The sequence below is a fragment of the Sclerotinia sclerotiorum genome, genomic scaffold, assembly GCF_000146945.2.
Source record: "Sclerotinia sclerotiorum 1980 UF-70 scaffold_2 genomic scaffold, whole genome shotgun sequence".
Taxonomy (NCBI): domain Eukaryota; kingdom Fungi; phylum Ascomycota; class Leotiomycetes; order Helotiales; family Sclerotiniaceae; genus Sclerotinia; species Sclerotinia sclerotiorum.
In genome coordinates, this window is record NW_001820834.1 from 123,415 (window position 1) to 149,641 (window position 26,227).

General features: G+C 41.7%; 10 protein-coding genes across 10 annotated transcripts; 7 read left to right on the plus strand and 3 right to left on the minus strand.

Moving 5' to 3' along the window:
- Nucleotides 1–626: 626 nt before the first annotated feature.
- Nucleotides 627–2,321, minus strand: SS1G_01123 (hypothetical protein; the record flags this gene model as incomplete). Its single annotated transcript, XM_001596881.1, has 3 exons — nt 627–1,137; nt 1,196–2,192; nt 2,270–2,321. The coding sequence occupies 3 exons, from the start codon at nt 2,319–2,321 to the stop codon at nt 627–629; spliced, it is 1,560 nt and encodes a 519-aa protein (XP_001596931.1).
- A 4,015-nt stretch (nt 2,322–6,336) lies between these two features.
- SS1G_01124 (hypothetical protein) lies at nt 6,337–9,133 on the plus strand (the record flags this gene model as incomplete). The annotated part of the gene is made up of 3 exons (XM_001596882.1): nt 6,337–6,516; nt 7,108–7,628; nt 7,678–9,133. 3 exons carry the CDS (start codon nt 6,337–6,339, stop codon nt 9,131–9,133), a joined length of 2,157 nt encoding a protein of 718 aa, XP_001596932.1.
- A 915-nt stretch (nt 9,134–10,048) lies between these two features.
- SS1G_01125 (predicted protein) lies at nt 10,049–10,204 on the plus strand (the record flags this gene model as incomplete). Its single annotated transcript, XM_001596883.1, has 1 exon — nt 10,049–10,204. The coding sequence occupies one exon, from the start codon at nt 10,049–10,051 to the stop codon at nt 10,202–10,204; it is 156 nt and encodes a 51-aa protein (XP_001596933.1).
- A 1,158-nt stretch (nt 10,205–11,362) lies between these two features.
- Nucleotides 11,363–12,265, plus strand: SS1G_01126 (predicted protein; the record flags this gene model as incomplete). The annotated part of the gene is made up of 2 exons (XM_001596884.1): nt 11,363–11,453; nt 11,505–12,265. 2 exons carry the CDS (start codon nt 11,363–11,365, stop codon nt 12,263–12,265), a joined length of 852 nt encoding a protein of 283 aa, XP_001596934.1.
- Nucleotides 12,266–12,926: 661 nt separating this feature from the next.
- SS1G_01127 (ATP synthase H chain, mitochondrial precursor) lies at nt 12,927–13,454 on the minus strand (the record flags this gene model as incomplete). Its single annotated transcript, XM_001596885.1, has 3 exons — nt 12,927–13,189; nt 13,302–13,380; nt 13,428–13,454. The coding sequence occupies 3 exons, from the start codon at nt 13,452–13,454 to the stop codon at nt 12,927–12,929; spliced, it is 369 nt and encodes a 122-aa protein (XP_001596935.1).
- Nucleotides 13,455–14,147: 693 nt separating this feature from the next.
- Nucleotides 14,148–14,852, plus strand: SS1G_01128 (predicted protein; the record flags this gene model as incomplete). Its single annotated transcript, XM_001596886.1, has 1 exon — nt 14,148–14,852. One exon carries the CDS (start codon nt 14,148–14,150, stop codon nt 14,850–14,852), a length of 705 nt encoding a protein of 234 aa, XP_001596936.1.
- Nucleotides 14,853–16,201: 1,349 nt separating this feature from the next.
- SS1G_01129 (hypothetical protein) lies at nt 16,202–17,951 on the plus strand (the record flags this gene model as incomplete). Its single annotated transcript, XM_001596887.1, has 3 exons — nt 16,202–16,836; nt 16,890–17,719; nt 17,815–17,951. 3 exons carry the CDS (start codon nt 16,202–16,204, stop codon nt 17,949–17,951), a joined length of 1,602 nt encoding a protein of 533 aa, XP_001596937.1.
- Nucleotides 17,952–18,919: 968 nt separating this feature from the next.
- Nucleotides 18,920–23,419, minus strand: SS1G_01130 (hypothetical protein; the record flags this gene model as incomplete). Its single annotated transcript, XM_001596888.1, has 4 exons — nt 18,920–19,563; nt 19,610–22,558; nt 22,615–22,867; nt 23,375–23,419. The coding sequence occupies 4 exons, from the start codon at nt 23,417–23,419 to the stop codon at nt 18,920–18,922; spliced, it is 3,891 nt and encodes a 1,296-aa protein (XP_001596938.1).
- Nucleotides 23,420–23,851: 432 nt separating this feature from the next.
- Nucleotides 23,852–25,086, plus strand: SS1G_01131 (hypothetical protein; the record flags this gene model as incomplete). Its single annotated transcript, XM_001596889.1, has 3 exons — nt 23,852–23,966; nt 24,144–24,825; nt 24,948–25,086. 3 exons carry the CDS (start codon nt 23,852–23,854, stop codon nt 25,084–25,086), a joined length of 936 nt encoding a protein of 311 aa, XP_001596939.1.
- A 503-nt stretch (nt 25,087–25,589) lies between these two features.
- SS1G_01132 (predicted protein) lies at nt 25,590–26,021 on the plus strand (the record flags this gene model as incomplete). The annotated part of the gene is made up of 2 exons (XM_001596890.1): nt 25,590–25,709; nt 25,998–26,021. 2 exons carry the CDS (start codon nt 25,590–25,592, stop codon nt 26,019–26,021), a joined length of 144 nt encoding a protein of 47 aa, XP_001596940.1.
- Nucleotides 26,022–26,227: the final 206 nt, after the last annotated feature.

The following is a 26,227-nucleotide window of genomic DNA, read 5'->3' on the forward strand; positions in this document are numbered from 1 at the left end:
AATCCATATCACAAAACCACCCCCCCTCCCCCAAAAAACAACAAATGATATCCCATTTCCAAAATCACAGTAATTAATATCAAGCTATCAAGTTATCAATACATTAAGACTAAAAGGAGAAAAAAATAGATTATAAAAAACACAATTTTATTTAAAGTCCAAATTCCAAAGTCCAAATCAATACACATCCTCAATCAGAAATCAGAAATCAAAAATCAAAAACTAATATATGAACAAGGATAGTACAAGATCAATACACCAGATAGATTAAACAGACAGACAGATAAATAAATATATCTTTCTTATATTACCAAGATAAGATAAGATAAAATGAAATAAACTAATGCTTTCCTTCCTTCCTTCATTCCTTCCCTCCTCCTTTCGATCACAGGACCACTAATATCCTATAAAAGATAATATTTTCCCAACGCCATTGATCCATCCATTTATTCATCCGTCCATCCTTCATCCAGATTCATTTAGTTAAGTTCGTTGGTTATGCTAATTCCATAATTCATCTATCTTTCCTTTCCATTAAACCATTGTGCTCTTTCCCTCTTTCCCACTTTCCCCCTATCTCCTTACTATCATAGCTCGCTTCACTACTCTATCCACATCCCTCCTCGTTACAAAATTAACCCCTTATCAACCTTAACACTTCTCCTACAGCCATCTACACCCTCAGTATTCCATCTACCCTTCCATTCTCTTTCCCTCTCTCTCGCTTCCTCAAAAGCTTTCCTACAATCTTCTGGTAAAACATCCAGTACATCTTCACTAACTCCACATAAACCATCCATACCCAAAAGATTATCTTCTGTCCCTGCATTTGTACTCGCGTTTACACCTATACCCAAATCCCATCCTGCACCATCTGGACCTGGAACACCATAATGTGTTGATGGTGATGATTCCATATATGTATCTACGATCATGAGATTTCTAGAAAAGAAAGGTTTGACGGGTGGAAAGAGTGATGAATCTGTGGATGAGGATTGTGGTTCGTTGTCGTCTATTTGTTCCCAACGAGCATGAGTTGGTTGCATAGTGCGTGGGTATTGCATAATATTTGTATGAGGATCGTAGATACCATTTAGATTTTGACGACGAGCTGCTGAGATTCCGGAATTGAATCGACTTTGAGAATATATTAGTAATGGATTCACATAATGATATGAAAAAGAGGATAACATACCTAGCTTCTCGAGCATGTTCTAACATCCAATTAACATCATTAACCATAATCTTTCTCTTCTTTCCATCAATCAACTTTCCAGTTTGTTGTGGAACAGTAGGTTGACCGGAATGATATACTGAACTTGCTCCATGCCATGCGACGTATTGGTTTTTGTTATATGCTTCTCCATCTTTAATTGCATCATTTGGATCAGCTAAAGAACCTTCTTCAACTCCTTCTTCCCTAGCTCTCGCAACCTCATAATCATCTGTAATTCTTTTGCCTCCAACAATAATCTGAGCACCGAATTCGCGAAAGACTGATCTCGCAGTAACAATTCCAATAGCTCTTCCTTTATAAGAATGAGGAATAAGTTCTCGTTCAATCATATCCCTCTTCTCATCCTCATCAATAATAATCTTAAACAACCTCTTATGTTTCGCGAAGAAAAGGTAACTATCTCTGAATCCTACACAACGTGCTGGTTCCGTTGATAACATGTAAAGTCTCTTTCCTCTGCCATGAACCGTAAAAGTTCTGCAACGATATTCCCGACCATCTTGTAAATAACCAAGTTTATCAACCTTTTTCTCTCCTTCTGGATCTTCAGGTAATTCCACTTCATCATTCACAACGTCCATCATATTTCCCTCCTTATCAACTGGTTGTTGTGTAACATGACTTGGACCACCTCTTCTAGCCCATCTTCCACCACCTCTAAATCCTCTACCTCTACCTCTTCCTCGACTAGGTGTAGCTGCCTCAGAAGTAGTTCCATCATCTAAATCCCACCCTGGAGGTTTATTCTTTGGAGGTCTTCCTAATCGCTTTTTACGAATGGTGGTTTCCGGAACGGGTGTAGCTGGAACTTCTTCTTCGGCTTCTGATTCGACGACCTCTTCTTCCTCTTCTCCATTTTCATCTTCGTCATTTTCGGGAGGTGTACCGGGATCTGACAGTGGTGCATCGACTATTGGATCATCTTCGGCGTCATCGTAGGTTTGTGGAGTGTTTTCTATGTGAATAAGACATGAAGTTAGAATTGTCTGTAGGTAATGTTATGCGCCAGTTGAAATGGTGAAAGTAACTCACTCAATGCAGCAGCAGCATTTTTCGCAGCAGCTCTACCAGGTCGTCTACCCATGATGAAGGTATTTTCAATAATCAATTAATTGCAGTTGTAATGTATTGAAGGCGTGTGAGCTTGTTGTCGCGACTTGCGACGCGAGAGTGAAAGTCGGCCGCTTCAACAAATTCCCAGAGTACGTGTGAGAAGGGCTAACCTTTAAATAGATTATTAATCACGTGACTGAAATCATTCCAAGCAAGATGCCCCTTCATCCAGCTTTATCATTTTCCCGCTGCACCTGTTTACCATTTGGGGTGTCTTAGACGGCCACGGTGAGATCTAGATCACATGGTAGGGTATTTTCAATTATTCTCCAATTAGGGAGTACTGGGGTTTGATTTTCACAAGCATTTACAAGCACTGGCGGAATGATGAGAATGATGAGAAGCATGAGATGAAGGAGATGAAGCCGACCCTGGAATAAGTTTCGGCTCAAAGCGGATATGAATCACCTGGACTTTTGTTTTTCTTCCTCGTATCTTGAATCGAAACTTGTAACCATTCGTTCGTACTCTTTGCAGTTTCTTTGATTCCACATCAGGATCACAACAGTAACAGTAGATGATGGATGTACGAGTACAGCACATGCAACGAGGCTTCTAAAATATACTGATGAAGGACAGATTCTGTACGAAGGAAGCTGTGCTTGATGAATGCGTAATGCGAGTTCCCATCGGAACTTCATATGTTCGCATCGCATGGCATGGATTTTTATGGGTCACAACATGCGGATACCAGTTCTTGAAATACTTCACTCCGTACAGTAAGTAACCAGATTGAAGGGATTTGTTTTACGGAGTATGTACGTATGTATGTACTACTGGAGAACCTTTACCGAATACCCTTTTACCGAATACCTGTTCCAAGAATTCCAAATAGAATAATTAGTTGCCAATGCAGAAAACATTCGATTCATTCCCTTCCCCACCATCTGACTGGCCAGCAGAAATTGAAGCTTGAGGGTGCTGATGTTGGGTATTGGGACTATCAAATTATCAATACGGAGTATGTCTTATGTAGTTACCATATGGTATTGGCATACTGCAGGAATTCCATGTAGTATTGCAGTTTTCGGTGCAGGCTGACGGGTCCCAAATAATACGGAACCCTGGATGAGGACATGATCTTACGCTTGAGGGTCTTAGGTCAGCTTTCTTGTAGGGTGCATTAGTAATTTAGGATGCAGATGCAATTCGTGGATTATTTGGGGGAACAAAGATGTTCATCTTGTGTGGGCTGAATGATGTACATGCGAAGGTTTTTGGTTGTAGATAGGTAGATAAATAGATGGATAGATATTCGATACCTACATCAGGATAACAACACTTGTAACGCGATAAACAGATAGATATATCGGGGCATCTCGATAAGTCCGATATGAATTGATTACAATATATGAATTGGCAAGATCGCGTTACCTAAAGCTAGATAGCTAGTAGGGATTGTGATTGATGTTCTACCGACTTTCCTGTTCACGTACATATTGACGAAAGAGGCCACTTCAGCTCCCAACCTTACAAGTTGTGGGCTAATGATCTTGTGTATTCCAGGGCTGTTGCAGGCTTGTAGCTACCACTTCACGCTGTTACTCCACCCGATGAAGCCCCGTAACATATACTCTGTAGGTGATATATGACGTATTTTGGATCGAGTCAAGAAAGGCTAAGTGTGTAATGTAAGATTTCCTCCTTCTGCCAGTTATCATTTATTGATTTACGATGGACGGTTGAGGGCATTCTTTTTCAGGTAATGGCTGGGGACATTTGCTTGGAAATATTTCCTGGGACGACCAGTAGCACCACAGATGGAAATGAAAATCAAAAGGAATGTTGTATGTTGATGAATATATCGAATATCATAGGTTCGGAATGAAAGAAAGATTAGATGAAGGAGGTATCCCGATTTCTTGTCTGTTTCTCAACTACAACCTATAGCTACAATGTATCTCTATGTACTTATGTATATGATCTATCTATTTTCATGCTTTATTTCAAATCAAATACCGATATACACGAGTAAGTGAGAGCCCTGATCATAATAAGACCAGCCAGACCCTTTCTCTCCTTTTTATTAGAAGAGCAAAGCTGGACGACCGACTGCGCTGTCATCAATCCATCATCATCATCAACCCCATAAAGACTCCACTCAGTATCTTCGCCTTCACCTTCTCTACTGATTTACTTCTGATATACCTGGCGTTTGGTGCTTGACGCTTGACGCTTGATACCTGATATTGGATCTCTCACTTGCTTTTATCTACTCGGTCTCAATATCAGTATCTATATCAGCACCAATATCAGTATCAATATGTAAAGAGAGATATTCCCATCTTTTTATTACATTTTTCTCTTTTCTTTTTCTTGTTTTATGAGATTCATCTATTCTATCTATTCCCCATCCATTCCACCATTCTCACCAACCTACATATACCTCATTTTCCTTCTTCTACCTACATCTCATCGGGGGACCTCATTTCACCTCAAACTGTTATTACTATCACCATACTTATTTATCCTCATTCCCTCAATCAAACAAGTCGAACGAGTCGAACGATCCCGTCGAATCTGTTAAATTACACTACGAATAGGATAACCTACTTACTTACCTTGGAATTCACCCATTCAATCGCTTCCACGAATAATCACGCCCCAAGTACGGTGTAGTGAAGTGCTAAGAGTGCTACTGGAGTCTAACGGCTGAAACTAATAAGGAATTTTCGCCCTCCTTTTCCGCTGGCCTCATATATTCCAAGAAGAGTTAAACAATTGGTGAACTGGCACGACGCAAAATCCAGTGGTCATCGAGACTAAGGAAATCGAACCCAAAAAAAATACGCGAGAAACTTATTTGGAACTTATTTCGAACTTCGCCTTCGCCCGGACAGCCTTAGGTACAATTTGGTTTTGAAGCTTAAGGAATCGACTCAAGAAGAGGGAACTGGTTCCAATCTTTTCCCCCTCTTTCCTCTTATCAAGATTTTTCATAAACTTAATTTTCAATTCAATAATCAGGATTTGGAAAATATTAAGAAAAGGTTTGGAAAACCTTTCAAAAGTGTTATTTTTCCATACCATCGAACTGCGACTCATTTCTCAATCCGTCCTTTCAAATCCCAAATCCGAAATTCCATACATACGGTAACGAAGAAGTCGAAAATACCTATCTTATTCCTTTCCTACCTGTCGATCAACTTACCGCGGAACCGATATCAACACATTAAAAAGTACCTCCTGTCGAGTACCTGCCCAAAAAAAGAAAAGAAAAATACCTACAATTTTCCCCGTTTTCCACAAAGTCTCGACGAATTTCTTACCTCTTCATCCACGAAAAGTGCATACCGCCACGAAATACTTCAAAAACTTCAACATAATTATAATATTGGCAGCAGACAGTCTTCGCAGACTGTAAAAAGATAAGAGGATGGCAGGATCAGAACACGACTTGCTAAGGCAAGCTACGCAAGCAATGATGGGAAGGTACGCTTACAAAATTTCGATTTCGCAATTCCTCCACTCTGTCGTCATAATAAATATACAATGGGAGTTTTCAAATGGGAGAGTTTTCTTTTAAAAAAAGATGGACAACGACGTGCTTTGGCAGAAAAGACAAAGCATGGATAAAGGGAATGTGGACAAATCAATTTACTCCTTCCCTTCATTCTTTCTGTCTCTTTCTTTCCACTCCACTTTCATTTTCATCTAAATGTCATTTTGCACATGCTGAATAACTAAACGTCAAAGTTGACGAGGGGCACCGGTTGTAATCGGAGTTTCTTATCGAAGCGGCAATCGGCGTACAGGTGCAACCTTTTTTTTTCTTGATGAAGGACAAGCAAGAGGAAGAAAAAAAATGTCACAAGAGAGAGAATTTTTATATTGGTTGAGGGTTTTTTGATTGCTTGCTTGTCTGTGAGAGGAGAAGCAAACCGAAGTTCCTATTGCTTATTTCTAAACATCTTTCTCATTCCTCTATACTCTAATACTCTAATATTTATTTTAATACATGATCACTTCACCATCATCGATTTCCAATGCCTTCACTTCATGACCTTTGGTCACAAATCAATATTACCTTGGCTAATTTCACATACAATAGAGATGATGAAGGTGATCACATCGATTCCGATACACCCCGCTCCGGTGTCGCGACCCCACAACCAGATCCGTCAGACAAGCGAACTCCTGGTATATTGCATAGCTTTTATGGACAGGTTGGTTCAGGTTCTTACTCAAGTCAAAATCCTTCGAAACATACATCATCACATATATCATATCCTAACCCGAGTGACTTTGAGAGTTACTCTTTCCCACGACAGACAACTGAAACAGGTGATGCGCGTTTGAAAGTCAACCCGAGTTCAATTGATGAACCTGGGATTGATTCTGGAGTAGAGAGAGAAAATCCACTACTCCAATCTCATGAGCTTTTGGGTAGTTCTCAAATATCCAAACAACACCCTTATCCGACACCACCTGTTTCTCATCCATCTTCACTATACAAAGTGAAATTGAGTGATGCGAGTTTTGAAGACGTTAGCAATAATGTACAGAAGACGACAGCTCCTACAGACCGAGATTGCATTTCGGAATCATTTCCGTCACATGCAAGAAGAGCTTCGTCTATGACACCATTGTCAAATATTGTTACTCCATCAAATGTTCATGCTACACATTTTTCAAATCCAAGCGATACCCCCTCCGAGCACAAACTTAGCACTCCTCCGTTATCCCGATTGCATTCTGAATTCCATCAGTCACCATCCTATGATCGACTCAAGAAGCTAACTTGTGACGGATTTAAGAGCACACCATCAACGCCCACTCGAGCTTTGTCAAATCAAACTTCAAAGTCAGACCAAAGTGTTGCGAGCACAAATTCTGACCATACTGCACAAACCAGTAACGGACAAAATGACAAATCAAGTACGAGCGAACGACCGGCTGTGACTTCTAGAGCAGATAGTAGCATCGGAGGAGCAGTGGGACCACCAAAGGGCAAACTTACTGTGAAGATCAATGAAGCTAGAGGATTGAGGAAGAGCTTGGATCCCTACGTGGTAGCCGTTTTTCAACGAAACGAGTTGGTATCCAAAGGTCCGCAATCAGAAGAGGATGACGAAGATGATGGCAATTCACATAGCCCTGGTGGAATCCCAATTGGCGGTATTCCGATCACGCGAACCGGAAGTGATTCTGGTCGCCCTATGGCCATTCCTATGAAAAGTCGACAAAGCAGCAACACCAGCTTGTCGGAATATAGAGATTTCAAGAACAAAGGTCGAAAAATGTTCACTCACCCGAAGTGGGATGCTGAAGCTGTCTTGTAGGTTTAACAGCATGGCTTATGATCCATCTGGCTAACGAATATTTAGTGATGTTGTTGGCTCTGATACAAGAGTCAATATCACCATTTACGACCGAGCTCAACAAGCAGAGGAATTCTTGGGTCATGTTGATCTTCAAGCCAATCTTGTTGAAAATGCTGATTCTCCTGTTTCCGGCTGGTTTCAACTACATGGAAAGGACGATACTCTCAATGCAGGAAGCGTAGGTGAAATCCATGTCGAAATTTCATTTCAACGAACAGAGAAGAGACACTATGGACCAGACGACTTCCAGATTTTAAAGCTTATTGGAAAAGGGACTTTTGGGCAAGTTTATCAAGTGAGAAAGAAGGACACGAAGCGAATTTATGCTATGAAAGTTCTTCAGAAGAAGGTTATTGTTCAAAAGAAGGAGGTTGCGCACACGGTTGGTGAGAGAAATATTCTGGTCCGAACAGCTACAGCCGATTCTCCATTTATCGTTGGTCTCAAATTCTCCTTCCAAACGCCAACAGATCTATACCTTGTTACGGATTATATGTCTGGAGGTGAATTGTTCTGGCATTTACAGAAAGAGGGAAGATTCGATGAGCAGCGGGCCAAATTTTACATTGCGGAACTCATCTTAGCACTTCAACATCTTCACAAGCATGATATCGTCTACCGAGATTTGAAACCGGAGAATATCCTATTGGATGCCAATGGCCACATTGCCTTGTGCGACTTTGGATTATCAAAAGCAAATTTAACCAAGAATGCCACAACTAATACCTTCTGTGGTACTACTGAATACCTCGCACCTGAAGTTCTCTTGGATGAAGCTGGGTATACAAAGATGGTTGATTTCTGGTCTTTAGGAGTCTTGGTTTTCGAAATGTGTTGTGGTTGGAGTCCATTTTACGCAGAGGATACACAACAAATGTACAAAAACATTGCTTTTGGTAAAGTTCGATTTCCCAGAGACACTTTGACTACCGAAGGACGAAACTTTGTCAAAGGACTACTCAACCGAAACCCCAAGCATCGTCTTGGAGCTACAGATGATGCTGAAGAATTGAAGAGACATCCCTTCTTCTCTGATATTGATTGGGATGCTCTTACCAAGAAATTGATCACTCCTCCATTCAAGCCAAAGTTGAAGTCAGAGACGGATACATCCAACTTCGATCCAGAATTCACCAATGCCTTAAATGGTGCGTCATCACTCAATGCACGTGCAGCTGCCCTTGCTGCAGGTATGGCAACTTCAACACCATTATCTCCAGGAATGCAAGCAAACTTTAAGGGGTTCACATTCGTTGATGAAAGCTCCATTGAAGAGAATATGAGAGATAGAGTCAAAGATGAATACGATGATCGAATGGATCAAGACGATAGAACAGAACATGATTGGGAGGATCCATTTGATATTCCCGATAAACAACGTTCCGATCGAATGAGTGGAGTAGTGAGGAATCATACCAATGAAGATGAACGAATGTTCAATGGTGATGATTTTCATTAATCCTTCATTAGTATATGACCTCATCTCGTGTATTTAAGGTTCTGATGCAGACATGATTTTTGTGTCCGCATACATATACAGTATTTTTCTTTCATTACTTGGTCTATGAATCAGCTTCTTTTTTCTTCGAAATGGGAGTAAGGGTTTTGGCGTGGTGCATGCATTCTATCATATTTTTATTACGTTTTATGTTCATGGACTTATTTACTAGTTCATCATTTCATGAGTTGGTTCTTACAACGATATGAGTTTGAGATGGATTGAAGGAGATAATTGATTGATACACGACTCGGGAACTTTTACTTGAATTACCTTTACATACTTATGATGATATAACATTTTGAGTGGTAAGAGAGCATGGATATGGCGTAATTTTGATGGATGTGGTTTTATTGATTGTGGTGCTTGCTTAATAGCTTGCTCTTTGTTGTTGTTTTTTTTTGCATTGCATTGCAATGGAGTTTTTTTGTATTGCGTGGTCGTGCGCATTATTTGCATGATCTGCCTTTTATATTTATTTATATTTTGATGAATGAATAAATGGATGGATGAATGAATGAATGAATGAATTATTGAGATTTGAGCTTTGAGATGAGGATGTGAGGATGTGAAGATGGATGGTCGTGTGTGTATGTGTGTGTGTGCATGTGTGTGTGTGTGCTTGTGCGTATGAAAGAGAGAGAAAGAGAAAATTGTAAAGTATAGCTAGCATTGATGAATTCGTTGCTACGCTGCTACTACTACTACTACTACTACTACTACTACTACTACTACTACTACTACTACTACTACTACTACTACTACTACTACTACTACTACTACTACTACTACTACTACTACCTACTATAGAAAAATGTGATTCTTATAGGATGAGTGAGTGGGTGGGTGAGTGAGTGAGTTAGCGAGGATGAGGTGATGGGTGTGGGATTGGGGAGGGGGGAGGGGGTGGGGAAAGGCACAGGAGGGAGATTGAGAGGGAGATTGAGAGGGAGATTGAGAGGGAGATTGAGAGGGAGATTGAGAGGGAGATTGAGAGGGAGGGGAAAGGACAGAACTGAGGGGATTGTATAATGAGGACGAGGGGTTTGGAGGTTTGGAAGTGTAGAGGGCTGAGGGGTAAGGGGTTGGAGAGAATAAGATAGGAAAATTATATAGAAAATGTTTGAGAATGAATTTTATTTAAACCTACAGCACATAATCAGATATCAACAGTGAAAATCCCTTCAATCTTATAATTATGTATTACTTTTTTTTTTAAAAAAAAAAACCCTAGTATTTAATATCTTATATAATCTATAATTTCCTCACGACTTAAAAGATATATTAGATATTCAGATTTCTATTCTATATGATATAAATAATTATTATTATTCAAGAAGATTTTGAGGGGTAATATCTTATTCCGGGGAGCTAGAACAGGAGCTAGAACAGAATGATACCTTTATTAAAAATACTCTAGATAAAGTCTGGGTCTACTCTATCCTATGTTCAGCCTTGGAAACGCGATATCAATAATTCGATACGAGTGCTGACCACTAACTGCAGAATTCAAAAATAACATGAATAGATAGGAGAAAGATAATGTTAAATTGGTTAAATTACCTCCTGTCAGCACGACATAGTATGCAGAAATATACGGAATTATAATTATGTTCCTCCAGTGCCTATAATCCTATCTCCTGTAGTCAAACTCCGCCACTTTAATGGGTAGAGATTCCTTCATCCTCTAATATGTGAAACAATCCTTTCGCGTGGCCGCTAATATCTTCCAATCATACATCCAGTACTCATCACAATTTGAGGTCTGTTGCCTTAAACATCTTGCGGAGAAGGCTTGGGGGCAATTGTGGTTTTATATAGATCATGAGTAATTTCGCTGGGCCATATAAATGTATTTTATTGGTTAGGGGTCAAAGTGTTCATCTTGCATTGGATGAAGCCACCAGCCTTGACTCCCTTTTAAGGGCTGGGTTCGATGGTGACACAAATATCATAATGCTGAGAGCCATTTAATTCTTTTCCAAAGATAATAGCATGCATTTATGTAAACTTTGTCTCTTCCGGTTTATACATGGCACATGACATCACGATGATCTCACATCTTCACATTTTTTGTGTTTTCCTCTCGATTTTTTGTTTGTTAGTTCGCTCAAACTATGCCACTCAACTCCAACTCATCACACCAACTGAAAAACAAATCATTCTCTCCGGTACTAACTATGATATCAAATGGCTTTCTGGTCAGAATGGAACTACCAATTCACTTTGATGCGTATGATCTCTGATTCAAGTATTGGAGGTTTGATACTCGAGATAGCTTGTTCGTTGTCATCTTCATGTATCAAGAGTCGAGACTGATTCAAAACAATAGCAAATGTTCCATTATCTTCTGGAGAATATCAATGGACTGTACCATTTGGACTCGATATAAATAATGTTCATTTTCCACCATGGGCAATTCTGAGCGATTGTGATGGAACCCAGACACTTTCAGGTGCTTTTTGGGTGAATGATGCTGCAGTACTTAAGAGAGATGATAGTAACAGCATTGATAAAAAGGCCCGGTTACCAGACCCAGATCTCACTGTTAGTACTAGCATGAGTAGTACTAGTGTAGGTGGCGACAGCAGTAGCTCAACGAAAATTGGAAAGGTTACTTCGGCTAGTATGCTGGGAAATAATGGCATTTCTAGTTCAATATCGATTTCGGGTACAGCCACAAGCATGATAAATAGCACTAGACATACACATCCTACATTATTTGCAACATCAACCAACACACTACAAGATTCAACCAACGCACCGCAAGATTCAACCAATACACCGCCAGTTTCCGGTGAGAAGAAACGAATGCATATGATAGTTGGTATTGTCGTTGGTATCTTAGGTTTATTTGTTTTGGTGATAGTATATATAAATATCCATCACCGAGATAAGCATGAGCAACCTCTTACATCACCATGGAAGATGTGGAGTGACAGGAACGCGGTGGAGCTAGAAACAACTGCTAATTCCCATGAGTTGGAGGAGCCTGGAAAGTTTGAATTGCATGGTACGAGTATGAAGGGAAAGATATATGAATTGGAAGGGAAAAGTATCAAGAAAGCTGCTCCGGTAGATGTTGGTGATTGAACCAAACAATGACTGGGATTAAGCAGCCCAAAGCTTCACTCAGGATGGGCAGGATTCCAATAAGATATTGTCGTAGCGGGCGGCAAACGTGGAAGGATTTTTTAAGTCTAGTAATACCGAGAAAGGAGGTGATCGACGGAGTAATGTTGGGCAAGGTCAAAAAGGAGGAGAAGAAGAGAAGGCACTTAGGTAGAGTCCCCGCAAAGGCCCGTGCAAGCTAGTCGCGGGGATACTCTTGCACGAGAGGAAGTGGCCAACATTGTGGGGGTGCGGAAACATGATTCCACAGATAAATTTAATGGTCTTTTATACAACTCAACCAGGCCTTTATTCCGGAGACGTTGAGCATTAAGCATTCCGGCCACTTGGCTTGAAAGTCTTCCATGTTAAATGCGAGGGAACCGAAACAAACACCTAGTAGCCAATCCACTTCTCAAGAAGAGACTCATAATTTGCCTTCTGGACATATAACAAGAGCATCCTATGCTGCAAGTGATTATCCAGTCGATCGATTCTTCTTTCGAATTAGGTGTTTAATGACTGTACAATCCGGACTTCATTCTACCTCGCTATGTCTACACATTCCCCGCACCTTCATCGCATCCGCAACTTTTATTCTACCACGTAACTTAAAGATTTCATCTCGGTATCATTTCGTAATCTAGTGGTGTGCAGCCTCCTCCTCAGGTTCCTCCTCAAACCAATCAACCTCCTTAGTCTCAACTCCTCCCTCAGCTTGTCCCTCTACCTCAACTGTGCTTGCCTCATATGCTGCCAATTCCTTTGCAATGTCGGTTTCTTCTGGAGATGTAGGAGCCTTAGGTGGGGAGAACTTGAGAACATGTCCTTCGGAATCGGAGGCCTTGATTTGGGGAGCTTTGTAACTCTTCAATTCCTTAAGGTAAAGATCTTGGACAAGGTCCGCTATTGATCGGAATTAGCTTCTGAGTGGCAGATATTGCTGCAAATAGATTCGACCACATTTACAGTGATTTAAAGACTAAATGCTACTTTTAAACAAAATTATCAAACATACCACGACGAACAGCAGTAGGAACGATGAAAGTTCGTTTGCTGATCATTTGCTGCCTCGCAACGCGGGCGATTTGAGAGCGCTTTGGTGGTTAGTATTTTGACATTTTGAGCTGAGAATATAGCATACCGAAGCGCGGACAGTTTGTGTGAACATCTTGACAGGTATGAAGTGCGTCAATTAGAGATCTCAAGGTCGTTGGGAGGTTCGGATGGAGAATTGGAAGATCCTGAGAAGCGAGGTAGATATCATGTGATATTAAGTGATGCCTTAGTTTGAAGGCAAGCACCCGAGATTCGGCGAAGAGAAGATTTCTCCACTTACTTCGTACATGTTTGACAAGCATCAAAACAAATTATTGAGCATCAGTATACACTTTTGTTCCTCGAGATTTGTACGGTACTGGCGCAATAAGCATCAGTACGAAGTATCTTGACACTTACTTCATGTCCCTTCCCAGTATTCAGATCATCACAATAGATTCTGAATAACACCACAGATATACTTGGTGCGGTAATATCCATGGTAGCATCCAATCATCTTTTCCTCTTCGAAAGCGCATGGAAGAATCGTAAGTTTTTTTGAGAAGTCTCAATCAACCCAAGTAACTTTTTAATGATGTATTTCAATATCCTTTGTTCAATTTGCACATGCTAGAGATGGTCAAGGATCATGTCATGTTCATGCATTATAATATCCTTTATTGTATGCTTGTAGAGCTCATAAAGACAACATGCGATTCCCCAATTTCGATCTCGATATCAAGGGCCATAACATGAGACGCTTCTCAAAATCTTCTCCAGTCATCAACTGCAATAATGCATTATTTTCTCTTCCAGTTGGCCCACAATGGCATCCCTGGAACCTAAAGGTCTAGACCGAGCCAAGCCAGAAGAGGAGATATTGCAAAGGTTATCCCATGCGGTGGAGATATCAGGAGAAGATAGCATATTTCCGTTAGAAAATCATTTCCTACCTTTGACCAGCGATCTCGAATTTTCTCCACCTCACCATAAGGAAATAAAGCCTCCAGCGCCGTCAAAGGTACATACTCCACCAACTTACTCTCCATCTGAATTCCCTATCGATTCCGCAAAACTTTTCGAGCCTTCTACTCAACCTGTAGCTGCTCGAATTGCAAGATGTCTATCACCAAAAGAACTTGACCCAGGCCAGGAGGTGGCGATAAGTTCCTCGGAAGGATCATACGACAATACCGCGCACGATGTGTTCACCGACCCACGACCTGCAACACCACTCGGTGTTTTAAACACACCATTCCAAACCCCTGGTGAAGATCATGGCTTGTCAGATCCATTATTTAAACCAGGTGTGTATCTTGGAACTTTGAAACAGCCAGATCGCAAGCTTGGTGATAGGAATGTAGTTTATGCGACTATCAATAAAAAGGCGGCATCTCACAGCTGGTCTTCTCCCATTGTACTGACCGCCCACAAAACTAATAAGTATGGAGGTTACTGCAAACTCAACCGAAATCCCCGAGTTGAATTTGATGAAATTGATATCCGAGATGATCTAAAAGATAAATGTTAGACATTTGAAGCAATGAGAGAACTTGTCGAACGTAGGATTAGTGGATGGTATAAGATATACGAGGTTCGGTATGCTAGGACATTATGATTGACCAAGAACAATTTTCAAATTCCGTCAGGCAAGCTGAGCAAGCCAGCTAGCAACATACTTCTTGACAGTATTCTCGAGTAATCGATTTCAACATCAACCTGGACCCGAAATTTTGTCTCTGGTGCAGGTACTTTCAAAATAAAGAATATTGGAATCAAACTCTCTATATCGACATCTCAAGAGACAGTATTTGGTAATCTACGCAATACAATAAATGTGGAATTATTCCCTGGCCTTTGGCAGATTTGCATGGGAATTTGGCACATTTAGGAATCATCATTGCTGAATGGGAAGAGAACCTCATGCCAACTTTCCGGCGGCTTTGGGACTATGTGTAAGGAAACAACTCAGCGGCACGCTAGGAAATGGCAGGCATGAAACAACACTTTTTGTCAAACATGAATGCAAAGTGCACTGCACCTAGTTCACAGGGGCTTGGAAATTCACGCTGCCGCCTGCCGTCTGCCATGAGGTGGCTGCGGGGGAAGAATCTGCATGGGAAAGGGGGAACCGTGAAAAAGGCATGCATAATTTGTAGTCAGCCATAAGCTTAATCTTTGGTGTCATATCATTTGTGATACCAAAATTTCATCTAATCTGGTATTAATCTATTAGATACCATCTAAGTGTGATGTACATGAACTGCCTACAAAGCCCCTGCATTTTAATGTCTTGTATTGCGTCAGAATTTGTGTAGATATGCAACAAAAAAACGCCGTAATGTAACGTAGTTATTTTCTACCTAGAAATCTTCATCAGCTGTCCCCCATTTTCTTGATCTGGAACTTTGAAGCGCCAAGGCATATTCTTGAGGTATATCGGTCTTCTTCTACTATGATTAAAAGATATGAATATGGCTGGTATCTTCTCCAATGCCAATTGCTTCGATATAATTGGTCCACACCCGGTAACGTTACTTTTCCCCACCCTGTTATCGCGGGGCAAGGGGTCCTAGTAGGCCCTGCATGCAGAGACAAGCTTGACATCTACAAACTATATCAAAATGCTTATCGCAAGATGTCTTTTGGGTTATTCCACTACCAAAATATGTTCGGAAATTGAGGATGAGTAAAGCATTTACATGCTGTGCTAACCCTCCAAACCTTTGCCGTTGACAAGTGCAACCAATTGAGCACTCACTACAAGTTCGCAAGAATATCTATCCACTCGAGTATTCAATTGGTATCTCATATCTTCTTTCTAAATTCCCAACCCCAAGCTAAACTATAGCTCTTCAATCCCAATCATAACCCATAGATATGGCACCACACGCATCTGTCCCTACTAACCCCTCTACAACTACGTCCTCAAATCTACCCCGCATCCTCATAATCGGCGCCGGATCTCGAGGCTCCCAATACTCGCGCTGCGTCGACGAATCTACTCCTGGCATCGTCTACGCCGTCGCAGAACCTATCTCCTACAAACGTCAACGGCTCGGTTCCCGCTACATCTGGGGTTCTAATGCACCTTCTCCCGGGCAATCATTTTCCAATTGGAAAGAATTTCTCGAATATGAACTCGATCGACGCGCTCGGGCTTCTCGCGGTGAATCCGTACCACCAGGTGTCGATGCCGCGTTTATATGTGTGCTAGATGAGATGCATAAGGAGGTTATAGTGGGGTTGAAACCATTGGGATTGCACATTATGTGTGAGAAGCCTTTGGCTACGACGTTGGCAGATTGTGTGGAGATATATAGGGCGATGTTGCCGGAATATCCACGGAATCGACTGCCGGAGAAAATATTTAGTATTGGACATGTATTGAGGTATAGTCCGCATAATATGATGTTGAGGAAATTACTTTTGGAGGAGAGGGTGATTGGGGATGTGCTGAGTATTAATCATACTGAGCCGGTGGGATGGTGGCATTTTACTCATAGTTATGTTCGGTATGGGATATTTATCCATGAAAAAGGAGGCACGATAGCTAATAACAAGATAGTGGAAATTGGCGCAAAGAATCCACAACAGCTCCCTCCCTCCTCACGAAATCCTGCCACGATATCGATCTCCTCCTTTGGCTTCTCTGTTCTCCTCCCCCATCAGACCCAACCGCTCCACCTCATCTTCCCGAAACAATAACATCCACTGGTTCTCTTCAGCAATTTACTCGCACCCGCAAACCTAGAGCCGCTGGCACTGCGACAAACTGCCTTTCCTGTCCCATTGAACCAGACTGCAAATACTCCGCGAAAGACATATACATATCCCCAAAATTCAAGGGTCTCAAAGCCCCCAATACTAATTGGCCTGTCGATATTCTTGTCCCAGATATCGAAGATATTCTCACCACCTCTGGCTCTTCAGCCGCAGAATCCGCTGTCCTATCCATTCTATTTGAAGACTACACAGCCGAAACCCCTATCTCTGAAATCGAAGCTAAGAATTGGTTCGGGCGCTGTGTCTATGAATCGGACAACACAGTCAATGATGATCAATTCGTAACCATGACATTTCCCGCGAATCCCTCTCTAAATCGCGGGGCCAAACAAGCTTCATTCCATATGGTATCTCATACGAAGAAGATTTGTGAAAGATATACACATATTTATGGAAGCGATGGGGAAATATACGCAGATAGTACGACGATTGAAGTCGAGGATTTTAAGACTGGAGAGAAAAAAGTTTATGAGCCAAAAATCACGGATATTAAGAGTGGACATGGAGGTGGTGATGAAGGATTAGTGAGACAGTTTGTAGGAGCTGTGAATAGTGTTATGAATGAAGGAGCAGATGTAGAAGTTGCGCAGAGGCAATGGGTAGGATGTAGCTGTAAGTTTTTGTCCTCTTTCTTTATTACCTTCAATTTTACCTTTTCTCATTTACCGAAAATTTCACAAAAACTCACATAAATCCCCAAATAATAGTAGAAGAAGTAATTAGAAGTCACGCGGTAGTATTCGCAGCTGAAGAAGCGCGAAAGGATAAAGTAGTCTTAGACTTTGAGAGTTGGTGGGATAGAGAAGTTGTAGGGAAGTTGAATACTTCTGTTTCGGAGGTTTAATAATGATATCATGATGGTGTTTGGAAAGTTGGCTAGCGAGTGGAAAGAAATTATAGATACCTAATATCTTTTATATAGCATAGAGAATTTTATTCATACTAATTGGATGTGTGTAATTCATTGGTCGATTTATCGATTTTAATTTTAATACCTAGTTAAAGTTGAGTTATAGGAGTTACCTAGTAGTATCATAGCATTTGATAAAATAGAATAGAATGAATGGATGGGATTTATAAGATGGGTATATTGGCACGAGATACTATACCTATAGTACCTATCTATATAGAGGAATTAGAATAGTTAATACAATAAAATTTATTGAATAGTAACTAGGTATCTAGGATCTAGAATTATTGTATTTGTATATCTATATCTATCTCTAGGTAGTATTTGATAGGAATCTAGCATGGGATTTAGATTTAGATTTAGATTTAGATTTAGATTTAGATCTAGATCTTTAAAATAGATATGTATTGAAACCTATCATTCAATCTCAGTCCATATCATATCATCCCACCCAACTCATTCAAGATACTCAAATATATGAATATATAAATCCAGATATAGAAATATAATAGATGAGAAGATATGAATTCGCCATGACATACCTAGCAAGTTTTACAATACAAGGAACATATCAATCACCCGGGAACACACTACATAACACACAGTATGCAAACCAATTCAAAAATCATGAATCAATAAGTAGAAAAATACCGCTCATAGGATTATATGTATGCCTCAACGCCACGATGCTGTACAGTGTAATATCATATCATCTTAATGCCATACCATGCCATACCACGCTATGCCATGCCATGCCACAATCGCCTAGCATGATCATGATTATAATTCTATCCAAACCAAAACAAAATAAAACACAGTGTGCTATTTCATTTCAGTCATTTCCATTCCTGCATTGCTGATATGCAAAGAATCTTTTCTTTGTGGATCCGTTAATGTGTCAACTACATAACGATACTTTCAATATGACTACCACTCGCCTCCGTCTCCCCAACCTCGTCCTCATCTTCACTTTCCTCCATTCCAACATCTATAATCCTTTCTTCCCCAACCTTCAATCTTCTAACCGCCCTTCTTAGCCCCTCCAATGTCGTACGTTCCCTAACAAGCATTGCTTGCGCCAAATCCTTCACGGCTTTCCTCCCCATTTTCTCATGTAAATCTTGCCAACCAGCCAGCTCTGCTGCGACGACCTGTTGTGTGTATCTTAGTTCCCTTCCAGTTTCCTCGACTTCTTCCTTTGTTCTTCGGACTTTGTCTTCCTTTTCTTCGTTTAAACGTTGCCGAGTTTCATCAAGAAGACCTAGTGGCCAACGAGTTGATCGAGAAAGGGAGTTGTAGGAACGTTCGATAGATTTGCGGGATGTAGTGATCGATGATATGAGTGAGGTGGGACGCGAGAGAGAAAGAAGCATGGCGATTATGGTGCTGTGGATTGAAAGGATAGTTGTATGGAAGGTAGAATATGGGGAAGTGGATGATGGAGCAAGTGTTTGGGTATAAGCTTCAAGAGCAGATATATGAGTTTGAGGAAGGAACGTAAGGGTAGAAATTGCGCGAGTGGAAAGCTTATAAGCATCGTAAAGATCTGTATAAGTTAGTGACATATTCTATGAGAATTATTGGAAACATACCCGTGGTGACAATCGCCACCATATTGGCCCTACGTGCTACACTCTTGGTAGAGTAGTTGACACTTCGGACCATATCTCTTGCATGATCTACGAATTGCTCGACATCGCGAACATCACCGATTGGCTGATATTCTTCCCTTACTGTTTCTACCCTTGCCTCAGCCTTCAGCTTAGACCTTTGCTCCATCATCTCTGCCTGTATATCTGGTACCAGAAAGAATTCCCATAACATCTCATGTGTTGAAAAGGTTGTATGTGCTAGTAGAATCTTCAAAAATGCATCAAGATGGACTTGGATATCTCTTAGAACAGCCCTCGAAGGCTTTGAAGGAATTTGAAAAGGTGACCTCATCCCTGATATAGATGGCAGCCACGAAGCTGGGTTTTCTAAAGTGAGTAATTTTGCTAGATGTTCAAAGTCGGACAGCGAACGTCGACAAGTGGTGACGGTAAAGTTTTGAGGCCCCGAGGGTGCGCCAGATTTGAGTACCAATCGAATAGTTGCATCCTCAACGAAAAATGATCTAACTACAGCCGTGATCCTTCCATCAGTGGCTGGTAACCCTGAGAATAAAATTAAATCGTCAATTCTATTCCGTACGTCATCATCTTTGGCAAGCTCAACCGCTGTCAAGCCACGAAGTTCCTTAGCAAAAAGGTCTACTCTAGGATCCGAAAATAGAGCTCGAACCATTTCTAGTCTACCATATTTGCTAGCTACCATGAGTGGTGTGAATTTCTTCTCGTTGGTCGCGTTAACATCAGAGTCGCAATGAGAAAGAAGTTGTAATGCTATTTGAGGATCGTTGACAATGTGTAAGAGCGTGTTGCCCTTCAAATCAACATGATCGTCTAAGTGTAAAGGTTGACCATCTCCCTGATAAGCCGTAGCTGCAGCAATTGCTGCCTCTACCATGGGTCTATAGCGTCCATGATCGTATGATCTGCATAACGCAAAAAGTGGCGTTTGGCCATTCTTATCTTTCTGCCTCCAGGGCAATAAACGCCCGACTCTCGAAATAAGCTCCGGATAGTTGAACAAAAAATGAGCTACGCTCCTGCCGTTGACATCCTGCCGCGAAAGATATCCAATGACGATCAATTCTGATGCAGCTCGATAAACAAAATCAAGTATTATATTAATGAGTTCGGTATGTCCCAACTGCACAGCAGCACTCAATAAGGTTGTTCCCTCATTATTCGTATCCTCAAGAACAGCTCGTAGCGGATAGTAGTCATGTAACGACAAAAGATACTGAAGAGCTTCCGGTCTCTCGTGTTGAACGGCCATCATGGGAACAGATTCGCCTGATGAATCCTCGGTTTGCGATAATCGTTCTATTGACGTATCACCTTCGATGCCGCTACTTGTAGAGTCAATCGTGGTAGCGCGTGATCTGAAAGATATCTCGGAGCTACTAGATAAACTTCGCACATCCATGGTGACTGTTTTAGGCCTCCGCAGCGGTGGTAGTCGCTCTTCATCTGCACCGTCATGTAGATATTGCCAAGGAAAGACATGAGTGAGGGTAGATGTTTGAGAAAGCCTCGTGGCAGCGGCTCCAGAAGATCTCCGTCTGGCATGTCCATTTGAACTATCCCATGGCCTATTCTCATCGATTATCTCGTCTGCGATAGCTTCCTCGTGGTCAGATTCTTCCTCGTCCGAAGAGAGTTCTCGTTCTGGCTCCATAATTTTCATCATTTCTTTCAAGTCGCCTTTCTTAGTTGCTGCCCACAATTTGTGGTTCCGCCGGCTAGCTTTCCGAAGACCTCCTGAATCCCTTGCAAGATATGATAAGACGGCCTCAAACGTGCTTAGTGCATATCCCATCTCACCACTTTCCACATCATCTACAAAAATGAAGTGGCGCATATATAGGAGGCGAGCCTGGAGGTATCTAACCTGTGCCCTTATGACCACAACTAATAGTAGCGAAACGAGAGTATCAGCATTGATGGTCAAAACAGAGCTCACTTTCTCGGAAGAAGTAGGCCCCCCTGTGCTCGCTGGAATCTCAATGAGCTGCGTCACCGTTTTCAACGTTACAAGTAAAATATCCATCATCTGCTGCGGGCTTCCTGCTACACTCAATTTTCGAAATTCTTCGACAGCACGACCAAGGCGTAATGTGAGTTCATGTTTTCCTTGATGACCACCTTGAATTGGTATACCAACTTGTGAGATATCCACAAATTCCATCTGTCTGATTTTAGATTCCAACTCCAAGTCTTCGGGGCGTTTCATTGTACATAGTCTCGGAAATAATATGGTATCGTGCAATTGCTCGGTAACATAACGATCAATCAAACGTTCCACAATTGGGCCTGTAAGATCAGTCGTAGCTCCAAGCAGAGAAAGTTGTTGCTTGTCGACCATCTGGAAGAGATCGATCGCAGACGTAACTGCGGTCTCCAAAGCGCCCCGCATGACATTCTCATCATCCTCGGTATAGAAATCAACGACATAACGTTGCACATGCCCATTTGGTCGACCGGGATTTGAGAAACTACTGGACCGTGCTTTCTTCATTGCTGTAGCTATGGGCCCGTCCGGGACAGGGTCTGGAATGTTCGCAGCTGATGGAGGAGGAGGTAATTGCTTTTCAAATACTTGATTGAACTCCTTAAAGAGGGCCTCCAATCCGGGTTGCATTTGTCTCGCAATCATCGGAAAATTCGTTAAAAGCTCGCTGAAACTCTTTATATCCTTTTTGCGAGGAAGTCCATTCATAGAGGTGGAGTCCGCTACTGAAGGCGATCTGGGTGGGAGCATCGGCCTACCATCCGGGAGCCTCGGGGCTAGCATTGCAGTTGCGATCTTGATTTCCTCGAATATGCCAACCAGAGGTCTTGATATGTAGTAGACAAGCCATTGCCGTGGTTCGAGCGAATCTGGGTACCATAAAGTATCAGATAAAAGTTGCGCTTGGTTCAAGGTCTTGAATCCTGGCAATAGGTGATATTAGCACCAATCTTCCAACAAAATTACAAACAATACCAACCCTTATTACTGTAGACAAAAGCATCTTTGATCACGACAGTCCTTCCATTGACAGTTGTATATTGTTTTGCCTTTCCCCGGGTTTCCCGCATATTTGGCGCATCCTTCCCTCCCGCGGTCGCAGCATGGTTGGCCGGTATTCGCAAGACATGACTGCCCAGGAAGTCTTCCGATCCTGCAAGGTCTGCGTAAAGCGCGCCGGTTTCTCGATCGCGGGAGGTTAGGAGGACTTCGGTAGTAGGTACTAGTAATATCTAGAAAGCTATCAGCATCGTGCCCCATGGTAGTTGTTGAAAATGGAGTTCTAGTATTTTTGGCAAGCTTACATGATGGTGTACAGGCGTACACTGTGTAGGCAGAGCACTCTTGAAGAAAGCACTCAGGAAAGGATTCAAGGGCTGCATTCATCCGACTTTCATTACCCCCCCAAGATACAACTGCACCGCAGGGTGTCAGTGCCCTGCAACGCGAATAACCAAATGTCAACTTTGTCGTAACTTCGTAAGCTTCGTAGATATGTTGGGTCGCTGGATTGCGCTTAATATGGTTCTAGAGCCTCAAGATGAATGAAATCAATGTAAACCAAGCATTGGCTTAAAGACTGATGCTGTTTGGTGAGTTTGTCCTTCTGAGAATGAGATTTGATCAACGAAACGTGGGTAAGCCGTATGTCGTTAAGGCAAGCTGGTTCTAAGCTTCTTTTCGCTCGTACCTTGATATCGATGCGATGCTGCGATCTTGTTCAAAATTAGAATACCTACGGAGTATCTAGCAGGGACCTTAGTACGATTGATTGGTACTGGCATCCATAAGTCCACTTAGTGCACCCAAACAATCACATGCATTTAACAAGGGTTCATCAATGAATTCATTGAGCCACCAAGAGCTCGCCAAAAGGTTGAAACCTCATCATGTGACTCGCATTCTACCTATGCTTTCGGCCGTTGTGCCTTCCTCTTGACGAATGAGGAAGGTAAATCAATTCCTCTTATCAATCGGGACACATACAAATCTTATCAGAATGTTCTCATCGAGAGGGATAATCGGAGCTTCCCCGCACTTCGGAATGCCAAAGTAATTTCCATTGGGGCAACATAACTGACTACGAAATATACGCCAGCAGTGCAACTCTCTACATAGATTGTGTATCCTCACTCTTCTCTTCTCTGCCGAGTCCATAACTATCCGTTCTCCTGATCTCAATTATGTGTGCTTCCCCCTCCTCCTCAACCCCAGAAATGACCAGGAAAGCCAAGAAACGCGTTCTCTGCGGCTATGGAGTTGATATTGATGCCGTGGCAGGATGGCTGGGCTCATATGGTGGAGAAGACTCGACCTCAGACATCAGTAGAGGTTCGTCATTGTATTTCATAACAATTTTGTCTTCTATTTTCATTCTCGAGTTCTTTTCCGTGAATCCTTCTTACCAGGAGTGATCTAATGCTTGCGAGAATTGAAGCTCCAATTCTTGAAGAAAAGCTATTCCCGTTCTCCTATTGACTCTTGAACAATCAAACTTACACTATCTAGGCCTATTCGCTGGCACAATCGGTGTTCGTCGTCTTCTCAAGCTCTTTGAGAAGAACAACATGAAGGCGACTTGGTTTATACCAGGTCATTCCCTCGAGACATTTCCTGAAGAATGCGCCATGGTCCGGGACGCAGGGCATGAGATTGGTCTGCACGGATACTCTCATGAAAATCCCGTTGATATGACGCTTGAGCAGCAACGAGATGTTCTTGATAAAACGTACAGGCTGTTAACAGATTTCTGTGGAAAACCTCCAAGGGGAAGTGTTGCTCCATGGTGGGAGACAAGCAAAGAAGGAGCGGAACTTTTACTAAGTTACGGAATTGAATATGATCATAGTATGAGCCATCATGATTGTCAGATGTATTGGTTAAGGCTCGGAGATACTTGGACAAAAATCGATTATAGTAAGAAGGCAGAAGAGTGGATGAAGCCACTTGTCAAGGGTGTACCATCTGGTATGGTGGAAATTCCAGCTTCATGGTACATTGATGACTTACCTCCCATGATGTTTATCAAAAAGTCACCCAATAGTCACGGATGGGTGGACCCGAAAGTCGTAGAACAGATGTGGCTAGATCATTTCGACTACTTTTACGAGAATTACGACGAATTCGTATTCCCTATGACTATTCATCCCGATGTTTCAGGGCGACCACATGCTTTGAAGATGCAACAAAGGTGTGCCATGGCTCCTCTTTCTGTTTTCTAGGAGTTTTTGGATTTCTCTTGCATTCTTGGCATTTTGATTTCCCCGGGATATAGTACTTTAATACATTCGACAGCCCGCTAACAATATGCAGGATCATTGATCATATTAACAGACATGATGGAGTTGAATGGGTTACATTTGAGCAAATGTCTGATGACTTCAAAAGCAAAAACAAACCCGAGGCAGGTGCAAGAATGCCAGCAGCGCCAGGAGAAAATTTGAAGAGATAGGAAAACTGCAAAGTGAGCTGAGGCAGGAAAAAAAAATGGCTCTAACGACCATGCGGGGCGTGTATGTGGGATATTGAAGGAAAACAGTCATCTTTCAGGATAAAGTCCTGTTGCCTTTACATGTTGCCTTGTAAGTTAGTCAATCCTTGGGTCGAAAATCTATACCTACAGAAATCATCTGTTTGATTAGATTTTGGGGGAATAGAGTGCATCTGAATGTTTTAAGAATAAATTGTTCCTCATTTTTGATTGTTTTATTCCTTCAGGTAAGTTGAGCTTCCGGGACTGGTAATGCCTTGAAGTGAATAGCTCAACCAGCCATCAGAGGCCAGGAATAGTGGATGCAAGGTACGTGAATACTGATACGGCTTGAACAAGCGAATTTAAAACTTGACCCTTCGCACACACAATATTTAAACCACATCGTTCATCGGAACACCATCGAAAATTACAGAAACTAACCGTAAGATTATCATTTCCACTGTCTGACATCTTGAAACACAATGGCTTCAAAGACGTCACCCTCTGGCTGGCCCAAAAGACCAATACTTGATTACACGAAAGACAACAGTGGTGCCTTCACCTGCTTGGGAACGAGATCTCCAGATGCGCCAGACACCAAAGTATACCATATCTCAAAGTTGCGTCTGGCTTACCATTCTCCATACTTTATGTACCCATCCTCTAAATGCTATTAAAACTTCTATACCATTAGCTCTTCAATCTAATTCAGTCTAGTTCGTAAAGTCTTCGATCAACAATTGGAATTACATGATTTTAGTCTCCACAAGTTAGTTGAATGTTCGGAGGCTAACCTCAAGTTATTCCGTCACATCTTAACAGTATGTGAATACCGGCTCGACCATTATACCAACCAAGGCCACTAATGACACGATTGTCTCTGACTGCAGCAATTGCACATCCGCATCACTTGAAAAAAGCTACAGAGATGGTCTAAGCCTTTCGACACTTGCACACATTTGGTACCTTGCAGATTTTTTCATGATTCCACATTGCCAAAATGTCACTATCGACCATATGTACAGACTTCTCTCTCATATCGCGACTCACAATTATATCAATGGTGATTTTTATGGCGACAAATCTTTCAAATCGCCTGTGCAGCTAACCCAGCTGCACC